The 17,273-nt window shown below is 44.3% G+C and overlaps 1 protein-coding gene across 16 annotated transcripts in view; it reads left to right on the forward strand.

Annotated features, from left to right (window-relative positions):
• Window positions 1-17,273, forward strand: part of LOC129714874 (microtubule-associated protein 4-like) — a 251,694-nt gene that overhangs the window by 55,270 nt on the left and 179,151 nt on the right. For all 16 annotated transcript variants that reach the window (XM_055664734.1, XM_055664736.1, XM_055664735.1 and 13 more), the window contains 2 exons: window positions 5,324-5,594; window positions 9,972-10,046. In XM_055664734.1, the coding sequence (XP_055520709.1) occupies window positions 5,342-5,594; window positions 9,972-10,046 (328 nt within the window). In that variant the 5' untranslated portion in view covers window positions 5,324-5,341. The remainder of the gene's footprint in view (window positions 1-5,323; window positions 5,595-9,971; window positions 10,047-17,273) is intronic.

The raw sequence follows: 17,273 nt of genomic DNA on the forward strand, positions 1-17,273 counted from the left end.
TGTGGTGTCTTGCTAAAGTCCATATAGACATCTTCCACACAGCCCTCATCAATCTTCTTGGTCACTCCCTCAAAATACTTTCATTCCCCACGCCATGCTGACTATCCATAATCGTTCCTTGCTCTTCCATGTACACTTAAATCTTGCCTCTCAGGTAGACACAAAATGCTGGAGTAACTCGGTGGGACAGAAGGAGAGAAGGAATGGGTGACGTTTCGGGTCAAGACCCTTCTTCAAACTGATGTCACGGGAGTGGGCGGTACAAAGATAAAATGAAGTCTGAGACAGTAAGACTGGTGTGAGAACTGGGTAGGGGGTGGAGAGAGAGAGGGAAAGCAAGGGCTACTTGAAGTTAGAGAAGCCAATGTTCATGCCACTGGGGTGTAAGCTACTCAAGCGAAATATGAGGTGCCGTTCCTCCAATTTGCGCTGGGCCTAACTCTGACAATGGAGGAGGCTCAGGGCAGAAAGGTCAGATTGGGAATGGGAGGGGTAGTTAAAGTGCTGAGCAAAAGGGAGATCAGGTTTTGCATCCACAGATCACAGATTTAAAAAATTGTAAGGAATACATTTGGAATATTGTCCTCAGTTTTTGTCAACCGGCTGTAGGAAATATGCCATTAGGCTGGAAAGAGTGCAGAAAAGATTTACCAGGGCTTGAGGGACTGTATAGAGAGAAGTGGGGCAGGTTAGGACTTTGGAGTGCAGGGGGCTTGGGAGTGATCTATGTAGTGGTGTATAAAATTATGAGAGGACTGGTCTTTTTACCGGATAGGGGTAACAAGAACTAGAAGGTATAAGTTTAAGGTGAGAGCAGAAAGATTTAACAGGAACCTGAGGGACGTCATTTTGCATGCCGGGTGGTATGTATCGGGAATGAGCTGCCTGAGGAAGTGATTAAGGTGGATGCAATAATATTTAAAAGATATTTGGACAGGTACATGGCTAGGAAAGGTGAGACGAGATGGGCTGAAGGGCCTGTTTCCATACTGTGACTCTACTGTGGCTACAAGAGCGCGTTGAAAGCCGAGTATCTTTCGACAAATGACTGATGGGGTGAGTAATAAATACCAAAACTGGTCTCACACTTGCCATATGCCCAGTTACCAAAAGAAGCAAATTAATAAAGGTTTATTGTCCTGAATTTACTTCCATGTTCTTATGGTAGATTCTATAAACTTTCCATTTTATTCTTATTCTGCTGATTGAGAGGAAGGGCAAGGCATGTTTCTGATAATTTCTTACTGAGTCTAATAGTATTGAAAAACAATATTGTGTTCCATCTCTTAAAGGTCATACGTGTAATCTTCAATTAGCTTGACATTGCAAGCAAGAAAAACACTGAAAATTGTTTATAGAGGAAGCAATTCAAAATTAAGAGGAAATTGTCCAAGTCAGCAGAGGTTTATAAAAGGCATATCATGCACAAATTTGTTGGAATCTTTCTAGGATATGATGTTGGATGTTTTGACTTCCAGACGCTAAATGCAGATGTACTGTCTGTTGAGACTAGGAAAGAGTGCCAAGAAATGTAGAATTCAAGTGTGGTGTTTAAATTGTAGCGTTCTATAGGCTGATTTCACCAAAGGTCAAATGAGCATAGATCCCCCCTCACGTGACCGAGAATTATCCTGATATTTTGGATCTTTAAATCTCCACGGCAAATGTCGGCTGTTCACTTCTGCTGTTTTCTACCTTCAGTTCCCTCTTGTAATTACCTTACTTTCTATCTTTTTTTTTGCCTGAAAATTTAGGTCGCTGTGCTTCACGGTCACCCCGACTAGCACAGAAAATTTCAGCTCAAAAATCGGCTGTTTTCCATGTTTTTAACGGGTGGGAAAGTGCGTGCTTCCCCATTCGCTAACATGTACCGAACTGACATATGTCCTCCAGTTAAAATTTTCGGTCACGTGAGGGGGGATCTACGCTCATTTGACCTTTGGTGAAATCACCCTATAGAACGCTACAATTTAAACACCACACTTGAATTCTACATTTCTTGGCACTCTTTTGGTGAAATCACCCTATAAAGAAATATCACAGCATGATTAAAAATCAACGTCAATGGTGAAACCTTTAATCAACCTTTTAACAGAAAGGTCTTGAGATTTGGGAAAGGTCATGTTAGTTTTCTTGTATCTTAACTGTAGCAATTTGCTATTTTGATGCTTTCACAATGGGTTGGGTGGTGAAATGTGCTGCTGTCACATTTTACAAATAATGAATTGGAACCATTGTAGCTCGGGCAAACCTTTTGCTGGTTTTAATTCAAATTGACGTAAAGGGCACTTTCTAATCTACCATTAGCACTTTGTATTCTCTCCTTCAACCCGTCCATTGGCATTCCACAAAGACGCATGTTATCATGTCTATATCAATGATTTGGATGAGAACATACACTGTCAGGTTAGCAAGTTTGCAGATGAGACAAAAGTGGGTGCTTTTGCAGGTGGTGAAGATGGTTGTGAAAAATTGCAGCAGGATCTTGATCGATTGGCCAAGTGGGCTGAGGAATGGTTGATGAAATTTACTGCAATATAATGTGAGGTGTTGGATTTTGGGAAGTCTAACATGAATAAGGGGTGGGCCATTTAGTTAAGAATACGGGGTAGACCATTTAGAACTGAGATGAAGGAAAACTTTTTCACACAGAGTTGTGAATTTGTGGAAATCTCTGTCTCAGAAGGCAGCGGAGGCCGATTCACTGGATGCGTTCAAGAGAGTTAGATCGTGCTCTTGGGGTTAGCAGAATCAGGGGGCATGGGGAGAAGGCAGGTACAGCAGGCAGTGCAGAAAGCTAATGGCATGTTGGCCTTCATTGCAAGAGGATTTGAGTTTAGGAGCAAGGAGGTCCTATTGCAGTTGTACAGGGCCCTGGTGAGATGGCACCTGGAGTATTGTGTGCAATTTTGGTCTCCTAATTTGAGGAAGGACATTATTGCTGTTGAGGAGTACAGCTTAGGTTCACCAGGTTAATTCCCGGGATGGTGAGACCGATGATGAAAGAATGGGTCGACTGGGCTTGTACTCACTGGAATTTAGATGAGAGGGGATTCTATAGAAACAAATAACAATCTTAAAGGATTGGACAGGCTAGATGCAGGAAAAATGTTCCCGATGTTGGGGGCGTCCAGAACCAGGGGTCACAGTTTAAGAATAAGGGTTAGGGCATTTAGGACTAAGATGAGGATAAACCTTTTCACCCAGAGTTGTGAATCTGTGGAATTCTCTGCCACAGAAAGCAGTGGAGGCCAATTCACTGGATTTTTTTCAAGAGAGAGATAGATTTAGCTCTTGGGGCTAAAGGAATCAAGGCATATGGGGGAAAAATCAGGTACGGGGTACTGATTTTAGATCTGCCATGATCATATTGAATGGCGCGGTGCTGGTTCGAAGGGCAGAATGGCCTACTCCACCTATTTTCCTATATTTCTATGTTTTAATAATACTTGGGAGTGCCCCTGCAACCTAGTCCCACCCTGTTAAACTTAGTATAACTAGGTACAGGTACACAACCTTTTATTCGAAAGCCTTGGGACCAGACACTTTTCGTAATTCAGAATTTTTCGGCTTTCGGAATGGAAGATTTTTAGCGTAGATTTTAACGGCTGGCGCAGTGGTAGAGTGCTCGGCTCATATCCGCAAGGTCGCGAGTTTGCGCCTCGATCCTGGCAGTTACTCGATCGCAAGTTTGAGTCTACAATGTAGTTTTTTCTTGCAGAATAGGAGAGAATAGGGAGGGTTAGGCTGGGATCATTCTCTGCGAGATAATCTTAGTACGGGAGACAAGTGTAGGAGAGGTGTACTGACTGTGTGGGCAGAACTTTGGAAGTGATTGCCCACCATTCTCAAAAGCCGCTGTGTCTCCCTGTCCCTCCAACTCCAGAGGAATCCGCTCCCCGATGGGCCGCTACGGCGACAAGTGGCAGTTCGCCCACAGCCCGAGCTGCGCCCCCTCGTCCGCAACCCGGGTTCCTCTGGAGTTGGAGCGGGGCTGGGCTAGAATTGCTGCTGGCTGTGAGTCTCTGGGATCTCCATGCTTGCAGTGGGCCTGGGGGTCGGTGTCCCGATGAGGGGGCGCAGCTCGGGCTGTGGGCGAACTGCCACTTGTCGCCGTAGCGGCCCATCGGGGAGCGGCTTCTGGTGGTCCTGAAGTCTCTCAGCTCCTGTCCAGGGGGGTGGCCGGAGACGTCAGGACCAACAGGAACCCGCTCCCCGATGGGCCGCTACAGCGACAAGTGGCAGTTCGCCCACAGCCCGAGCTGCGCCCCCTCATCCGCAACCCGGGTTCCCCTGGAGTTGGAGCGGGGCTGGGCTAAAGTTGCTGCTGGCTGTGAGTCTATGGGATCTCCGTGCTTGCAGTCGGTGTCCCGTTGGTCCTGACGTCTCCGGTCACCCCCCTGGAATGGAGCTGAGACTGGGAACTGTACCGCCCTTGCCCCCTCCCTCTGCAACTGCAAACAACTCCACAGTTCCCAGTCTCAGCTCCTGTACAGGGGGGTGGCCGGAGACGTCACAGCCCGAGCTGCGCCCCCTCATCCGCAACCTCAGACCAAGACGTACCTTGCACACCATCAGCTTCGGTCCCTACGGGGAGCGTGTTCCTCTGGAATTGGAACGGGGCTGGGCTGCTGCTGGCTGTGGGTCTCTGGGATCTCCGTGCTTGCAGTGGGCCTGGGGGCCGGTGTCCCGTTGGTCCTGACGTCTCCGGTGACTGGCACTAGCTCCGACGTGAAGACAGTGCGAAGCCCCCGCGCCGGTGCAATGGGCGGGGCGCTGGAGAGGGGAGGGAAGGGGTCACACGTATGGCCGGGAAGCAGAGGGGTGTAGGTGGGGTGAAACTTAAGGGAGCGACAATTTGCTGCTGCCTGCCCGCTGAGTTTAAAAGTTCTCATGCAAGACTCACGATACACTGTGTATCGTGAGTCTACCGTGGGAACTTTGTAACTCAGCGGGCAGGCAGCAGCAGATTGTCAATTATTAACCCTCCCGCGCAATATACCCTCACCTTCTCTTTTATGAATGGGGATTTAGTTCCCCTTTCTTCGAAGACCGACCGGTGGTTCCGCTGTCACCTCTGCGGGCCGCCCTCGGTGAACGTTTTCAAGGACCTTTCTTCAAGGACTGAAAAAATGTCGCTATTCGGAGGTTTTCGTTATTTGGATCGTCGGATAAAAGGTTGTGCACCTCTATATGATTACTAACTGCGTATTTGCTAAGTGGAAGCACCACCAAACTTTAATCGTGACTATTATTTTGTTAAAGTAATTTCCATAACGTATCTGCTCATAAAATATTGAACTTTCTATTTGTCTTCTTTCAGAACGCGGTTGTACTTAAGATGGCCGACTTCAATCTGATTGATGCACTACATGAAACTACACCCAGTGTTGAAATGGAAATAAAGAGGGATTTCATTTCTTCTCTGGAGGCAGAAAAATATGAAGATGTTGTTAGAGAAAGCGTGACAAAAGAAAGTTATATTCCATTGCTGGATGATGAGACAAAATTACCTCCTTCAGATGCTGATGGCAAAGCATTACACGTGTATGCAGAAACTGAACAAGCAACAAATGGACGACAATTGGCAGAACGTGAGTGTGTGGATAATATAAGCTATAGGTCCGGCCTGTGTGTGGAAGCCAGACTAGCATTTGCCTGTTGAATTTTGCAACTGAATGATCATCCAAATGCATCAGCCCATCTTAAACTGTTGTTCAACACAAAATGCTGGTGTAACTCTGGGTCAGGCAGCAGCATCTTTGGAGGACATGGATTTGTGACATTATAGGTCAGGACTATTCTTCAGAGAGAATTACTCTGTTACTGCAGAACTTTGTTGTTTGCGCAATTCCAGCACCTGCAGTTCCAGTGTCCCTCTCTTAAACTATTCATTCTTGTCCAATGCAATTTCATGAAAATATTATGGCAGAGATTAGAATAAGACATTGTTATTCATCCATATAATCAATTCCTACTTTCTATCCATGTTCTCTAGGGGTGCTGCCTGCCCTGTTAAGTTACTCCTGCATTTTGTGTCCATCTTTGGTATAAGCCAGCATCTGCAGTTGTTTGTTATTGCATTAAATTGACATAATTTCTTGATAAAGCTTCGCGATTCTGCCCACTGTTGAGCCACTGGTCATCTTTGTCAGCATTTGCTCGGTTTGAGGAAGATTTGTATTGCCATGTGTGTGTTTAAATGACTGGAATCTGGAGAACCACAGACTCGCCTTAAGAAGGTGTAGACCTTTTCCCTTGCAGGTCAGGTGCCTGCTGGCTGGTGTTCCCTTCTTTGCTTCATTCTCTCTCATATTAGATTTGAGAGCAGTGCGCTTCTTATTAAAGTGACTCCCTGCCTGTGGATCATTCGGCACTATTGACGCCAGGTTATGCCTTGTTTCTCCCGGTGTAGGATGCTTATATTGGGTTTCATGCCTTTTGTGGATCTTTAATCATGGGTGACCTTGAGAGTGGAGCTTTATTTGGGCTGGGTAGGGGGAAGAAAATAATTTGGCATTAGTGCACTGTCTGGTTCAGCAGAATTTGTGCACAGGAAAGACACATTAATGACACGATTATTGCATTCTTCAATATTTTCAATAGTTTAAGTGGATAGCCATTGGGCACTGTCTTACCATCATTAGCCATAAAATAGTCTGTATGCGCATTAGTCATAAATGTGACTAGGCATTGCTTCATCTTGCCTGAGGTAATTTAAGCCTGATGCTTAATTCACTTTATTTGTATGAGATAACTGGATAGATGAAACTTAACCTTAGATTTTTTTTTGTCATTCCTTTGGCTCAGCAGCACATCAGCCAATGTGGTGCTGAAACTGAAATTATCCTAGCACTGTTGAGTATATGTCCCCTTAAGCTTCAGGGGTACTGACCTCATTCTGGTTGATTCCATTATGCTGCTTCATTTTAAATTACTTACTGTGCAGATTTTCAAAAATGTTTGTCGTATATACTGAAACAGAACATTGAAATTACTTGAAGCAGTACAGCAGGTCTGTAAACACAGCACTCAATAGATAACGTGATATACAAAAACAAATTCAATAAATAAACCCCCCCTATTAGTGCAAAAACAAAAGAAAAAACATAAATCTCAAGTACAGCCAAGGTAGTTCAAAGTTTCGTTCATGCTTGTCGTGTTCAATAGCCTGATGGTTGTCGGAAAGTTGTTCTTAACCTGGAGGTGATGACTTTCAGACTTTTATACCTTCTTCCCAATGACAGCAGTTGAATGAGAGCCTGGCCAGGGTGGCGTGGATCCTTCATGATGCTGGCTGCCTTTTTGAGGCAACTCCTCCTATAGATTACTGTGGTAGGGAGGTCAGTACCAGTGATGGACAGGTAGTTTTTGTAACCTTTTTTTTTCCTGGGTGTTCGAGTTGCCGAACCAGGCCATGATGCAACCAGTCAATATGCTCTTTGCCACTCTCCTGTAGAAGTTCAAGAGAGTATTTGTCGACATACCGAACACCCTCAACACACAATCTCCTCAATCGTCTAAGGAAGTAGAGGTGTTGAAGGACTTTCTAATGATTGCATCAAAGTGCTGGGTCCAAGACAAATCTTCAGAGATATGCATGACCAGGACCTTGATGTTGTTGACTGTCTTCACAACCGACCCGTCGATGAAGACAGATTTGTGGATCTTCACTTTCCTCTTCTAAAGTCAACTATCTGCTCCTTGGTCTTACTGATGTTGAGAACACCATTTGATCAGCCTCCAATATTCTGATTCATCATTATCTGTAATTCATCCACCAACGGTGGTGTTGTCAACGAATTTAAAGATGTAGTTGGAACTGTCTGGCTACACTATCATGAGTGTAGAGCAGGGCATTGAACACACGGCCTTAAGGTACCCTTATGCTGATGGTTATCAAGGAGGAAGTATTGCCAATTTGTACCAAATGCGTTTTAATGACTGTTTTCTTGATAAAGTAATGTGAGCACATCATTTAGCATTTCATAATGTATTCAGAAAAACATTAGCAGACTGAACCAAAAGACTCATTTGGAGGATGAAGGTGAGTTGGGCTGTGTGAATGGTCTTGGTCGAGAGAGACATGGGGGGGAAGTATGTTTTGGAGAGGGAGCTGTGGCCCTCAATGATTGATGCCAGGACTCCCCAGAGGAGGATTAATTTGAACAGGGCGTGCACAAAACATCACGAGTGTTGCAGAGTTCTCGCAAGAACTAGGAAATGTAGCATTTGGTGATTGTCAGGATGATGATGAGTACCGGATCAATGGGACAGGATATTGAGTGCCAGAGGTGTGGGAGTTAACTTTCATATAGGGATGATGGATGAAAAGAGTATGTAGGAGTTGGTCACACTGAAATGTACAAAGCCATGAGTAAGTGTTTAAACAGCAGATGAGCAGAAGCAGTGTCAAAAATTGCTAATGCCATTGACACAAGAGTAGACACTAAGAATATATAGGATTGGAAACTCAAGCGATCCGATAGGGACTGAAGTTGAAAGCCGTCTAGAAAGTGGAATGTAATTGATAGCAGCTGAAATTGATTGGTTTAATCAGAGAAAAATCTGGCAACAGGGAATCAAAGCTTGTTTCAGGGAATGTATGTTTCTCATATTGTTATAGTTAGTTTAGTTTATGGCCAGGTGTACGGAGGTACAGTGAAATGTTTTTGCGTGCTATCCAGTCAGCGGAAAGACAACACAAGATTCCAATCGAGCCATTTACAGTATATAGATAGATGTACAAGGTAAAGCCAGCATATTTCGATCTGGGATAGTCCAAAGGTCACCAATGAGGTAGATAGTAGTTCAGAACTGTTCTCTAGTTGTTGTAGGATGATTCAGTTGTATAATAACAGTTAGGAGGAAACTGCAAAAGGGATGACAGCTGATTTTGACATTGTAGTTGCTTTGCAAAACTGGTGTTCAGGTGGAAAACAGGTCAATATTATTTAGGGTGGTGGCTTGATTCCGGGTACATTAAGAGTTAAAAGATGGCTAGGAAAATTATAGGTCCCCTTAAAGATCAGTATGGCCATCTTTGTATGGAGTCGCAAGAGATGGGGGAGATATTAAATTAATGTTTCTTAAATGTTTTTACTGAGTGAAGGATTGTGGCAACTAAGGAGTAGAGGCAAAGGAGTTGTGATAATCGTAGATAAAATATGAATTACCAAAGAGCAGATATTGGCGGTTTTTAAAATGCGACAAATACACAGGGCCTAACCAACTACATCCTCCGAGTCATGTTCAATCTTTTCCCCAGAATACAGGATTCCAACACTAAAGGGTTGAAGGTGAGAGGGGAGAAGTTTAAAAGGAACCTCGGGGGCAACGTTTTTGTCTATATCTGGAATGAGATGCCAGAAGAAGCTATAGTTGTGGAAACAATTATGACTTTCAAAAAACATTTGGGTGCATCTATGGATGGGGGGGGGGGGGGGGGGGGGGTAGACTTTGGGAAAATGCAGACAAGTGGGACCAGCCCAGAATGCCAATTTGATCGACATGGGAAAAGTGGACTGAAGACCCAGTTTCTATGCTATATAGCACTGTGACTCTTAACTGCACTGCAGGCATGACTTGGAGAAACATCAACATAGGATAACTGATATGAGAAATAGTCAAAAGTGAAGGTGAAAGTCGAGAAATGTGTGGGTAGAGAAAGAAGTTGGAATAAAGGGAACACTTTGCACTTTTAAAGAATCGCCTATTACAGACTCGCAACCTAGTTGACAAACACTAGATTTGACTCGTCTAGCCATCACAAATAAATGAATGGGATGATGAAGACCTGGCTAATATTATTTGACTTGGCCAATAGGTTTTCCAGACACTAATAGTCCATTTGTTGTTTTTCTTCCCATTTTAGGCTAGCACATGTAAATTTTCTATTTTGAGAACTATAGTTAAGAATACTGTGATTCGTGTCCTTCGTGTAACTCACTGTAGCATGTGAAATTTTACAGGTTCTGAAGCAGGTGAACAAGGACCAGGGAAGTTGCCCAATGGGGAGCATGGTGGAGGACAAGCCGATAGCACAGGTATGTTGGAACCAAACATTTCTATAACCCTGCTTTCTGCAAGAATCCTTGCTTAATCTTTTTTGGCTGTGTTGTCTCATTTGTCTTGAGAAGGAGGCTGTCTTTCGATGAAAATCCTTTATCAACTTTCTCCAGATCCCATGAGCAAGATTCAACAAGTGTTTTTAACCTCTTCCAGTGATCATAATGAACATAGGAGCAGCGAGTGACCAAATCATGTTGTCCTCTAAGCTTTGTAGTAGGTTGTTGACCTGTCCAGGCCTGTGTATGCGTGATTCTGAAAATTGTTAGGTCCTGACACACTATTACTTTTTTCCCCTGAAGCGAGAATCTTCTCGGGTTACCTGCAGTGCTCCTATGGCTACATCAGCGAGTTCTTGCAAACAAGATGATTTGTTGTTCTACTTAACATCTTAACCTGTTCAGTGCCACCCCTGAGTATACTTGGGTCAGTATATACAAGTGAAAAAAATCTTGGCAGTGAACAGGTTAATCTTATTACTCTGCTTCAATCATCTGCAGCCGTGTGTTTGGGGAGTGGTTAGTGTGTGTGTGACGCCGCTGCCCTGCCCACCCCGCCACCGAGTGTTGAGGGGACGGGACCCAACGGGTCCCCCTTGGTCTAATGTTCTATAAAAATATGTTCTAGACAGCAATGTCACAGATCATTTTAAAGCTTTTCAAAGGTGGCTGATATACTAAACATTACAAAAACACTTTCTGCATAGCATTTTTATTTTTTTCTGAAAATACATAACTTGAATCCAAAGCAGATTTAAAAAAAATTTAAAAAAAAAAATTGTTCTGGTGAAGTGTAATGATCACTTGATTTTTTTTGTTGGGAATTGGAAGAAGAATAGAATGGCTGTGGATTAGTTATAGTACTGGCAACCTGATATTGAGGGTTGATTTTCTACAATCTGGCGATTTAGGAAACTGGTGTTAACTTGCATCATGTTGTAAAATGTTGCAAAGAGAATTCCAGAGGCATTGTCAAGTGCAGTTATATGGCAAGTAATCCATCTGGCAGTGGCGAGGGGCCTCATTGGCAATGCAGAAGCACCTCTTATGTCTGGGAACTTGCACTTAATATTTTGTCGCAATTCGATACAACTGAATAAGTTAAGCCATTTCAGAGGGCAATTAAGGGCTGATTGTAATACAGTAAAACTCCGATCACCCATCATCCTATTTCTGTTGGTTTGGCAAGTGGCTCATCTGGTTCTGTTTACGGTGCTCATTTTAAATTTACTTGGGCCGTGTCCTATGCTGCTTTAAAACGATTTAGTTTTCCCCCATGTTCTCAATACCGAAAATGTATTATACATCTATATAAAGAATTATGTGTTGATTTATTAGTGGTAGTAATTTCCAGTTCTCTGGGAAACCTGCCACTCCGGCACCAGAAATGCCAGAGGTGCTGCCGTATTGGAATTTTACTGTAATACAGTGTGAGATGCTACATATTGTTTCATTGGATAAGCATAATATTTCCTTCTGTATTTTAACACATTCCAATATTTTCATGTTCACTGTTCAAGTTTTAAATTCTAGATTACTCAATTAACGGCGTTTAAATGTTCCAGATTTAAGCGTATATGGTTTTTTAATTGATTGTCCATGCTTCCGGATCATTAGATCAACCATCTGACTGGGTTACTTTTCCCTTATTGCTTTAAATGTGAATTAATCCATACCCTTCCTTTGCAACTTCTCTGACTTAATAAATGTCACCGTGAGGAGACAACCTATTCGAAGCAAGGTCAAATCCACCCTCGTTTTAGCGTTTGCAGCTCTGAGATACCTGCACCCTTCTGTCCTTTTACTCATTCTCAATTTTATTTCTTCTTCTTCTTAAGCCCTTTGCTCCTCTAGGGAGCATAGGCCATTGACAAATGTCCTCCACCTCACTTGGTTGTTGGCAGTTCCTTTGAGATCTCCCCAGTTGAGCCCACTCTCAGACATTTCTGTCTGGATACCTCTTCTCCAGCTGTTCCTGGGGCGACCTATTTTCCTTTTTCCTTGGTGATTCCATTTCAGGGCTTACAGGGTGATGTTTATGGCAAGTTTCCTGAAGGTCAGAATCAGAATCACACTTTATTCGCCAAGTATGTTTTGCAACATACGAGGAATTTCATTGACCAGGTCAGTCATACAATTAAAAGCAACAGATCACTCAAAGACACATTTAAACATGAACATCCACCACAGTGGCTCCTACACATTCCTCACTGTGATGGAAGGCGAAATAAAGTTCAAGTCCTTCCCTTAGTTCTTCCTCGGTCGTGGGCTGGATGGTAAGTCCACGTTGGGTGCAATCCCAGGCAAGGGATCAGCTCCGATGTTAAGTCCGCGCCCCGCGATAGGGCTCAAAGTCAGTCCGAGGAGGCATCCAGCTCCATCGATGGAAGGCCGCAGAGCGTCCGGAGAATGTGATCCGAAAATTAATCACATCTCCAGCAAGGTAAGAACCTGAAAAAAAGTTTCCCCCGATCCCCTCCCCCCTCCCCCCACATAAAACAAACCGAAGAACATTAAACAAGGTTTTAACACTAAAAAATATCAAAAAGAATGACAATACGAACAGACTGCCGACAGGGCAGCCATCTCCCCGGCGCCCCTGGTGGTGTGTCCAATCCAACTCCATTTTCCATTTTGAAGGTTGAGGAGATGAGGCGAGCTGATGGGTTCCCATGCCATTAGAGCCTTTCTAGCGTCCTTCATCATCATGGCCACTCCCTCCTCTTCCTGTCCGGAGTAGATAATGGACTGCCCGCTGACCAATTTATTTGCTGCCCTTTATTTGCCTTGTATTTGGTTAACAAGGCCCCACTCTCTGGGATTAATTTCCAAAGCCTCGTTACCTCTCATTTAAAATATTCTGCAGAAGCTATTTTAAACAAGCGTTTGTCAACTGTTCTAATAACATATGCCATGATAGGGATAAGGGGGAAAAAGCCAGAACGAGTACTGATTTTGGATGATCAGCCATGATCATATTGAATAGCGGTGCTGGCTCAAAGGGCTGAATGGCCTACTCCTGCACCTATGTTTTATGTTTCTATGATATCAATTTTTAATTCTATAACATCCCCACGAGGTCTATATTCTTCTGCATCATACCCTTGGATTTTCATACAATTTTAACAGGCATGGTCTTTAATCTGGTATCCAATATTTCAAGAGGGCTTGTATACAAAAACAGGGATGTAATTTTGAGGCTCAATAAGGTGCTGGTAAGACTGCATGAGCAATTTTGGACATTATATCTGAGGAAGGATGTGCTGGCTCTGGAGAGGGTCCAGAGGAGGTTTACAAGAATGATCCCAGGAATGAGTAGGTTAACCGATGATGAGCGTTTGACAACACCGGGCCTGTACTCAAAAAGGGGGCACTGTCCTGTGCGCGGCTGCCCTGCCAGCAGTTGTCTGTCTTTTCACCGTTTTATTTTTATTTTTAGTTAGTTAAAGTGTTTTGTTTGGAGGTCTAGACATTTTTAGGTGGGGCGGGGGGGGAAGGGGGAAACTGCCTTTCAGGGTCCCTACCTGGTCGGAGAGGCAGCTTTTCTCCGGGCTGCAGTTTCGACCCGTCCTCGCGGCCTACCAGCGGGCCTGGAGCGGCGTTTCCTGTCGCGGACCGCCAGAACCTCGGCTTCGGCGGCGGCACAGCGCTGGAGCGCTATCATGGAGCGGGCGATGCCTTGCCCGGGTCGCCGCGCTGGAGCTCCGGTGAGCTGAGACCGCCGGGAACAACATCGCAGAGCTGCGGGACTGTGGAGCGGCCAGCTGCGGGCGGCGGCGCCGAACTTTACACCGGGAGCCTGGGATCTCGTGACGAGATCGCCAGTTGTGGAGCTCCATCCGGCGCGGCCTTGTTGGCTTCGGAAGCCGCGGCCTCCAGTACGGCGGCGGCCATTCCAGGGCTCCCAGGCCGCTGTGAGGACTCTCCCGACGCCGGAGCAACACCACCCGGCGAGAACGGCCAGGAACATCGGGCCTCCGTAGAGGCAACTGTGGAGGCCTCAATAGGCCCGACTATGGGTGAACTGGGGTTGGGGACTGGACTTTGTGCCTTCCCTCATGGTGGGAACCATTGTAGGGGGGATGTTCTTTGTGTTTAAGACTCTCATTGGTGTTATGTCTGTATTCTTTTGTGTACTGCAAAATGGCAAAAAGCATTCCTGTATCTTTTCCAGCATGTTCCTATATTTATCACTAAATCTTTTTTTGATAAATTAGAAAGGCGAATATCTAAATTTTTTTGGGGGAGCAAACTGGCCAGAATTCGAAAGACGGTACTACAGTCTCCTAAGAGTGACGGCGGTTTGGCAGTTCCTGACTTTAGGCGATACTACTGGGCTGCTAACTTGCAAAAAATCCTGTACTGGATGAATGATGATTGCGACCACCTACCTTCTTTAAACCTTCAAGTACAGACTCCGCATTCAAAACCTGGCATAGTAATGGCATCAGCAGTATCAAAAACCTATACAAGGATGGCATTTTTTCGCCTTTTGCGGAGCTTTCGTCCAACTATAGCCTCCCAAACTCCCACCTTTTTCGTTTTTTCCTGATTAGGGATTTTGTGAAGAAGATATTCCCCCATTTCCCAAATCGTCCCCCTGAAACCCTGACCGATTCCATCCTAGCTCTAGATCCCAACCGGAAGAAATGCATCTCTTTTTTGTACAACTTGTTAGGGTCGGTTATATTGAAACCTCGTACCTCATTAAAAGCTGTATGGGAGGGCGAGCTGAATACGAAACTAACAAACCAGCAATGGGACTCTGCCTTGGATTTGATCCATTCTTCCTCCACATGTGCCCGTCATGGCCTAATCCAATGCAAAGTCCTTCACAAAGTCCACTACACAAACGCAAGATTATCTAGAATATACCCCGCTGCTAAAGACACCTGCAACAGATGCAATCAATCCCCTGCCAACCATAGTCATATGTTTTGGTCTTGCCCTAAGCTAGCAACCTTTTGAAGGAGTGCTTTCGACGTGCTAAGCAGAGCATATGGCCAGACTATTCCTCCAAACCCACTGTCAGCTATTTTTGGTATTCCTCCCAACACTAACCTCTCTGTTGCGTTGAAGAGGGTCCTGGCTTTTACAACCTTGTTAGCCCGGAGACTGAGCTTGCTTAACTGGAGGCTTACCTGTCCCCCAACACACGCCCGCTGGATCAAGGAAGTGCTCTACAACTTAAAGCTTGAAAAACTTAGGTTCTCTCTCAAAGGCTCTACCAAGACATTCCTAGATACACCTGAACTTGCTCTCTTAACTTGTTTCCGGACTCGGAAGAGGACTGAGTGCCCTCTATCACTGCTCTGTCTTATTGCAGCTGCTATCCCCTCAAACCCCTCCCACCTATTTTTTTTTTTTTTTTTTTCCTTTGGTTTTTCTGTTCGTATTGGGGTGGATGTGTACGTATGTGAGTGTTGTTTGTCCCCGGGTGGCGAGGGTGGGTAAGAGTTTTGAGGGTCGTTTACATTCTGTTGTACAATTATGTCCTGACTATCACTGTCTGTTATCATTGTATGTATGCAAATTGCTGTCAAATTCAAAATTCAAATAAAAAGATTCAAATTAAAAAGCATTTCACTTCATTACACCTCGGTGTATGTGAATGTGACTAATAAAAACCTTTGAATACTTTGAATACTTTAAATACTCGCTGAAGTTTAGAAAAATGAGGGGGGGGGACTTCATTGAAACATACAGAGTAATGAAAAGCTTGAATAGAGTGGATGTGGAGAGGATGTTTCCACTAGTGGGAGAGTCTAGGACCAGAGATCATAGCCTGAGAATTAAAAGACGATCTTTTAGGAAGGAGAAGAGGAGAAATTTCCTCAGTCAGAGGATGGCGATTCTGTGACATTCTTTGCCACAGACGGCTGTGGAGGTCGTCGGTGGATGTTTTTAAGGCAGAGATAAATAGATTCATGATTAGTGCAGGTGTCAGAGATTATGGGGAGAAGGGGGGGAATAGCGTGGTGGGAGAGATCGATAGATCAGCCATGATTGAATGATGGAGTAGACTTGATGGGCCGAATGGCCTAATTCTGCTCCTATCCCTTATGACCATAATATACCACCTGATACATCTTAGAATTCCAGCAAATATAAATGCAAATAGGGAAATTATAGGCTATTCATAATTGAATATTTTGGACATTTTCATTTAAAAGTAGGTTTTGATTTTGTTGTTGTGGACGTGCTTTGCAGCCTACAAATCAATAAACTGCTATAATTGCCCAATGAGCAGTGACAGATGTCGGAGACTGGCACATCTCAACCAATGGCTAATTGGGCTGCAGAGCAGGGAAATTAGATGTTTTGTGAAACTCCACCCAAAAACAGATGTCAAAGAAAGGATCTGCCCTTAATTTCTAACTCTGATGAATTGGATGCTTCTTCTGGGGAGAAGGCAGGAACGGGGTACTGATTGGGGATGATCAGCCATGATCACATTGAATGGCTCGAAGGGCCGGACGGCCTACTCCTGCACCTATTGTCTATTGTCTTGATTTCGTTTTCGCTTTAATGTCTATATTTTGGTGTCTAATCCAGTTAATTTTAAGAAATAATATGGTGAATATTTGTTTGGGCGTTAGCTGTTATGTTTTTTGCTCTGAAAACTTGAAGTTGTCTTATGTCATCACCTCTAATTTAAAAAAAAATAATGCTGTGCAGAAGTGGTAAACTTGTATGTGTAGGAAGGAATTGCAGATGCTGGTTTGCACTGAAGATAGACACAAGATGTTGGAGTAGCTCAGCCGGACCGGCAGCATCTCTGGAGAGAAGGAATGGGTGATGTTTTGGTTTGAGACCCTTCTTCAGGCTGTCAGACAATGTTTTGCATAAATATTGAACATTAATCTCTAATCCTACAACTTGGGAACATAAGTAGAAACGGAGTAAAGTGCGTTATTTAATGTGGATGGTAGACAAAAATGCTGGATTAACTCAGCGGGTGAGGCAGCATCTATGGAGCGAAAGAAATAGGCAACGTTTCGGGTCGAGACACTTCCTCGGACTGACGTGGGGGTGGGGTTGGCGGGAAGAAGAAAGGAAGAGGCGGAGACAGTGGGCTATGGGAGAGCTGGGAAGGGGAAAGGCAGGGACTGCCTCAATTTGGAAAAGTCAAAGTTCAAATGTGGATGGTCAGTTTAAAACCTTTTTTAAAAGATTTGCGCTTACTTGAATGCAATTCAAGAATTT

Source organism: Leucoraja erinacea, chromosome 43 (genome assembly GCF_028641065.1).
Source record: "Leucoraja erinacea ecotype New England chromosome 43, Leri_hhj_1, whole genome shotgun sequence".
NCBI lineage: Eukaryota > Metazoa > Chordata > Chondrichthyes > Rajiformes > Rajidae > Leucoraja > Leucoraja erinaceus.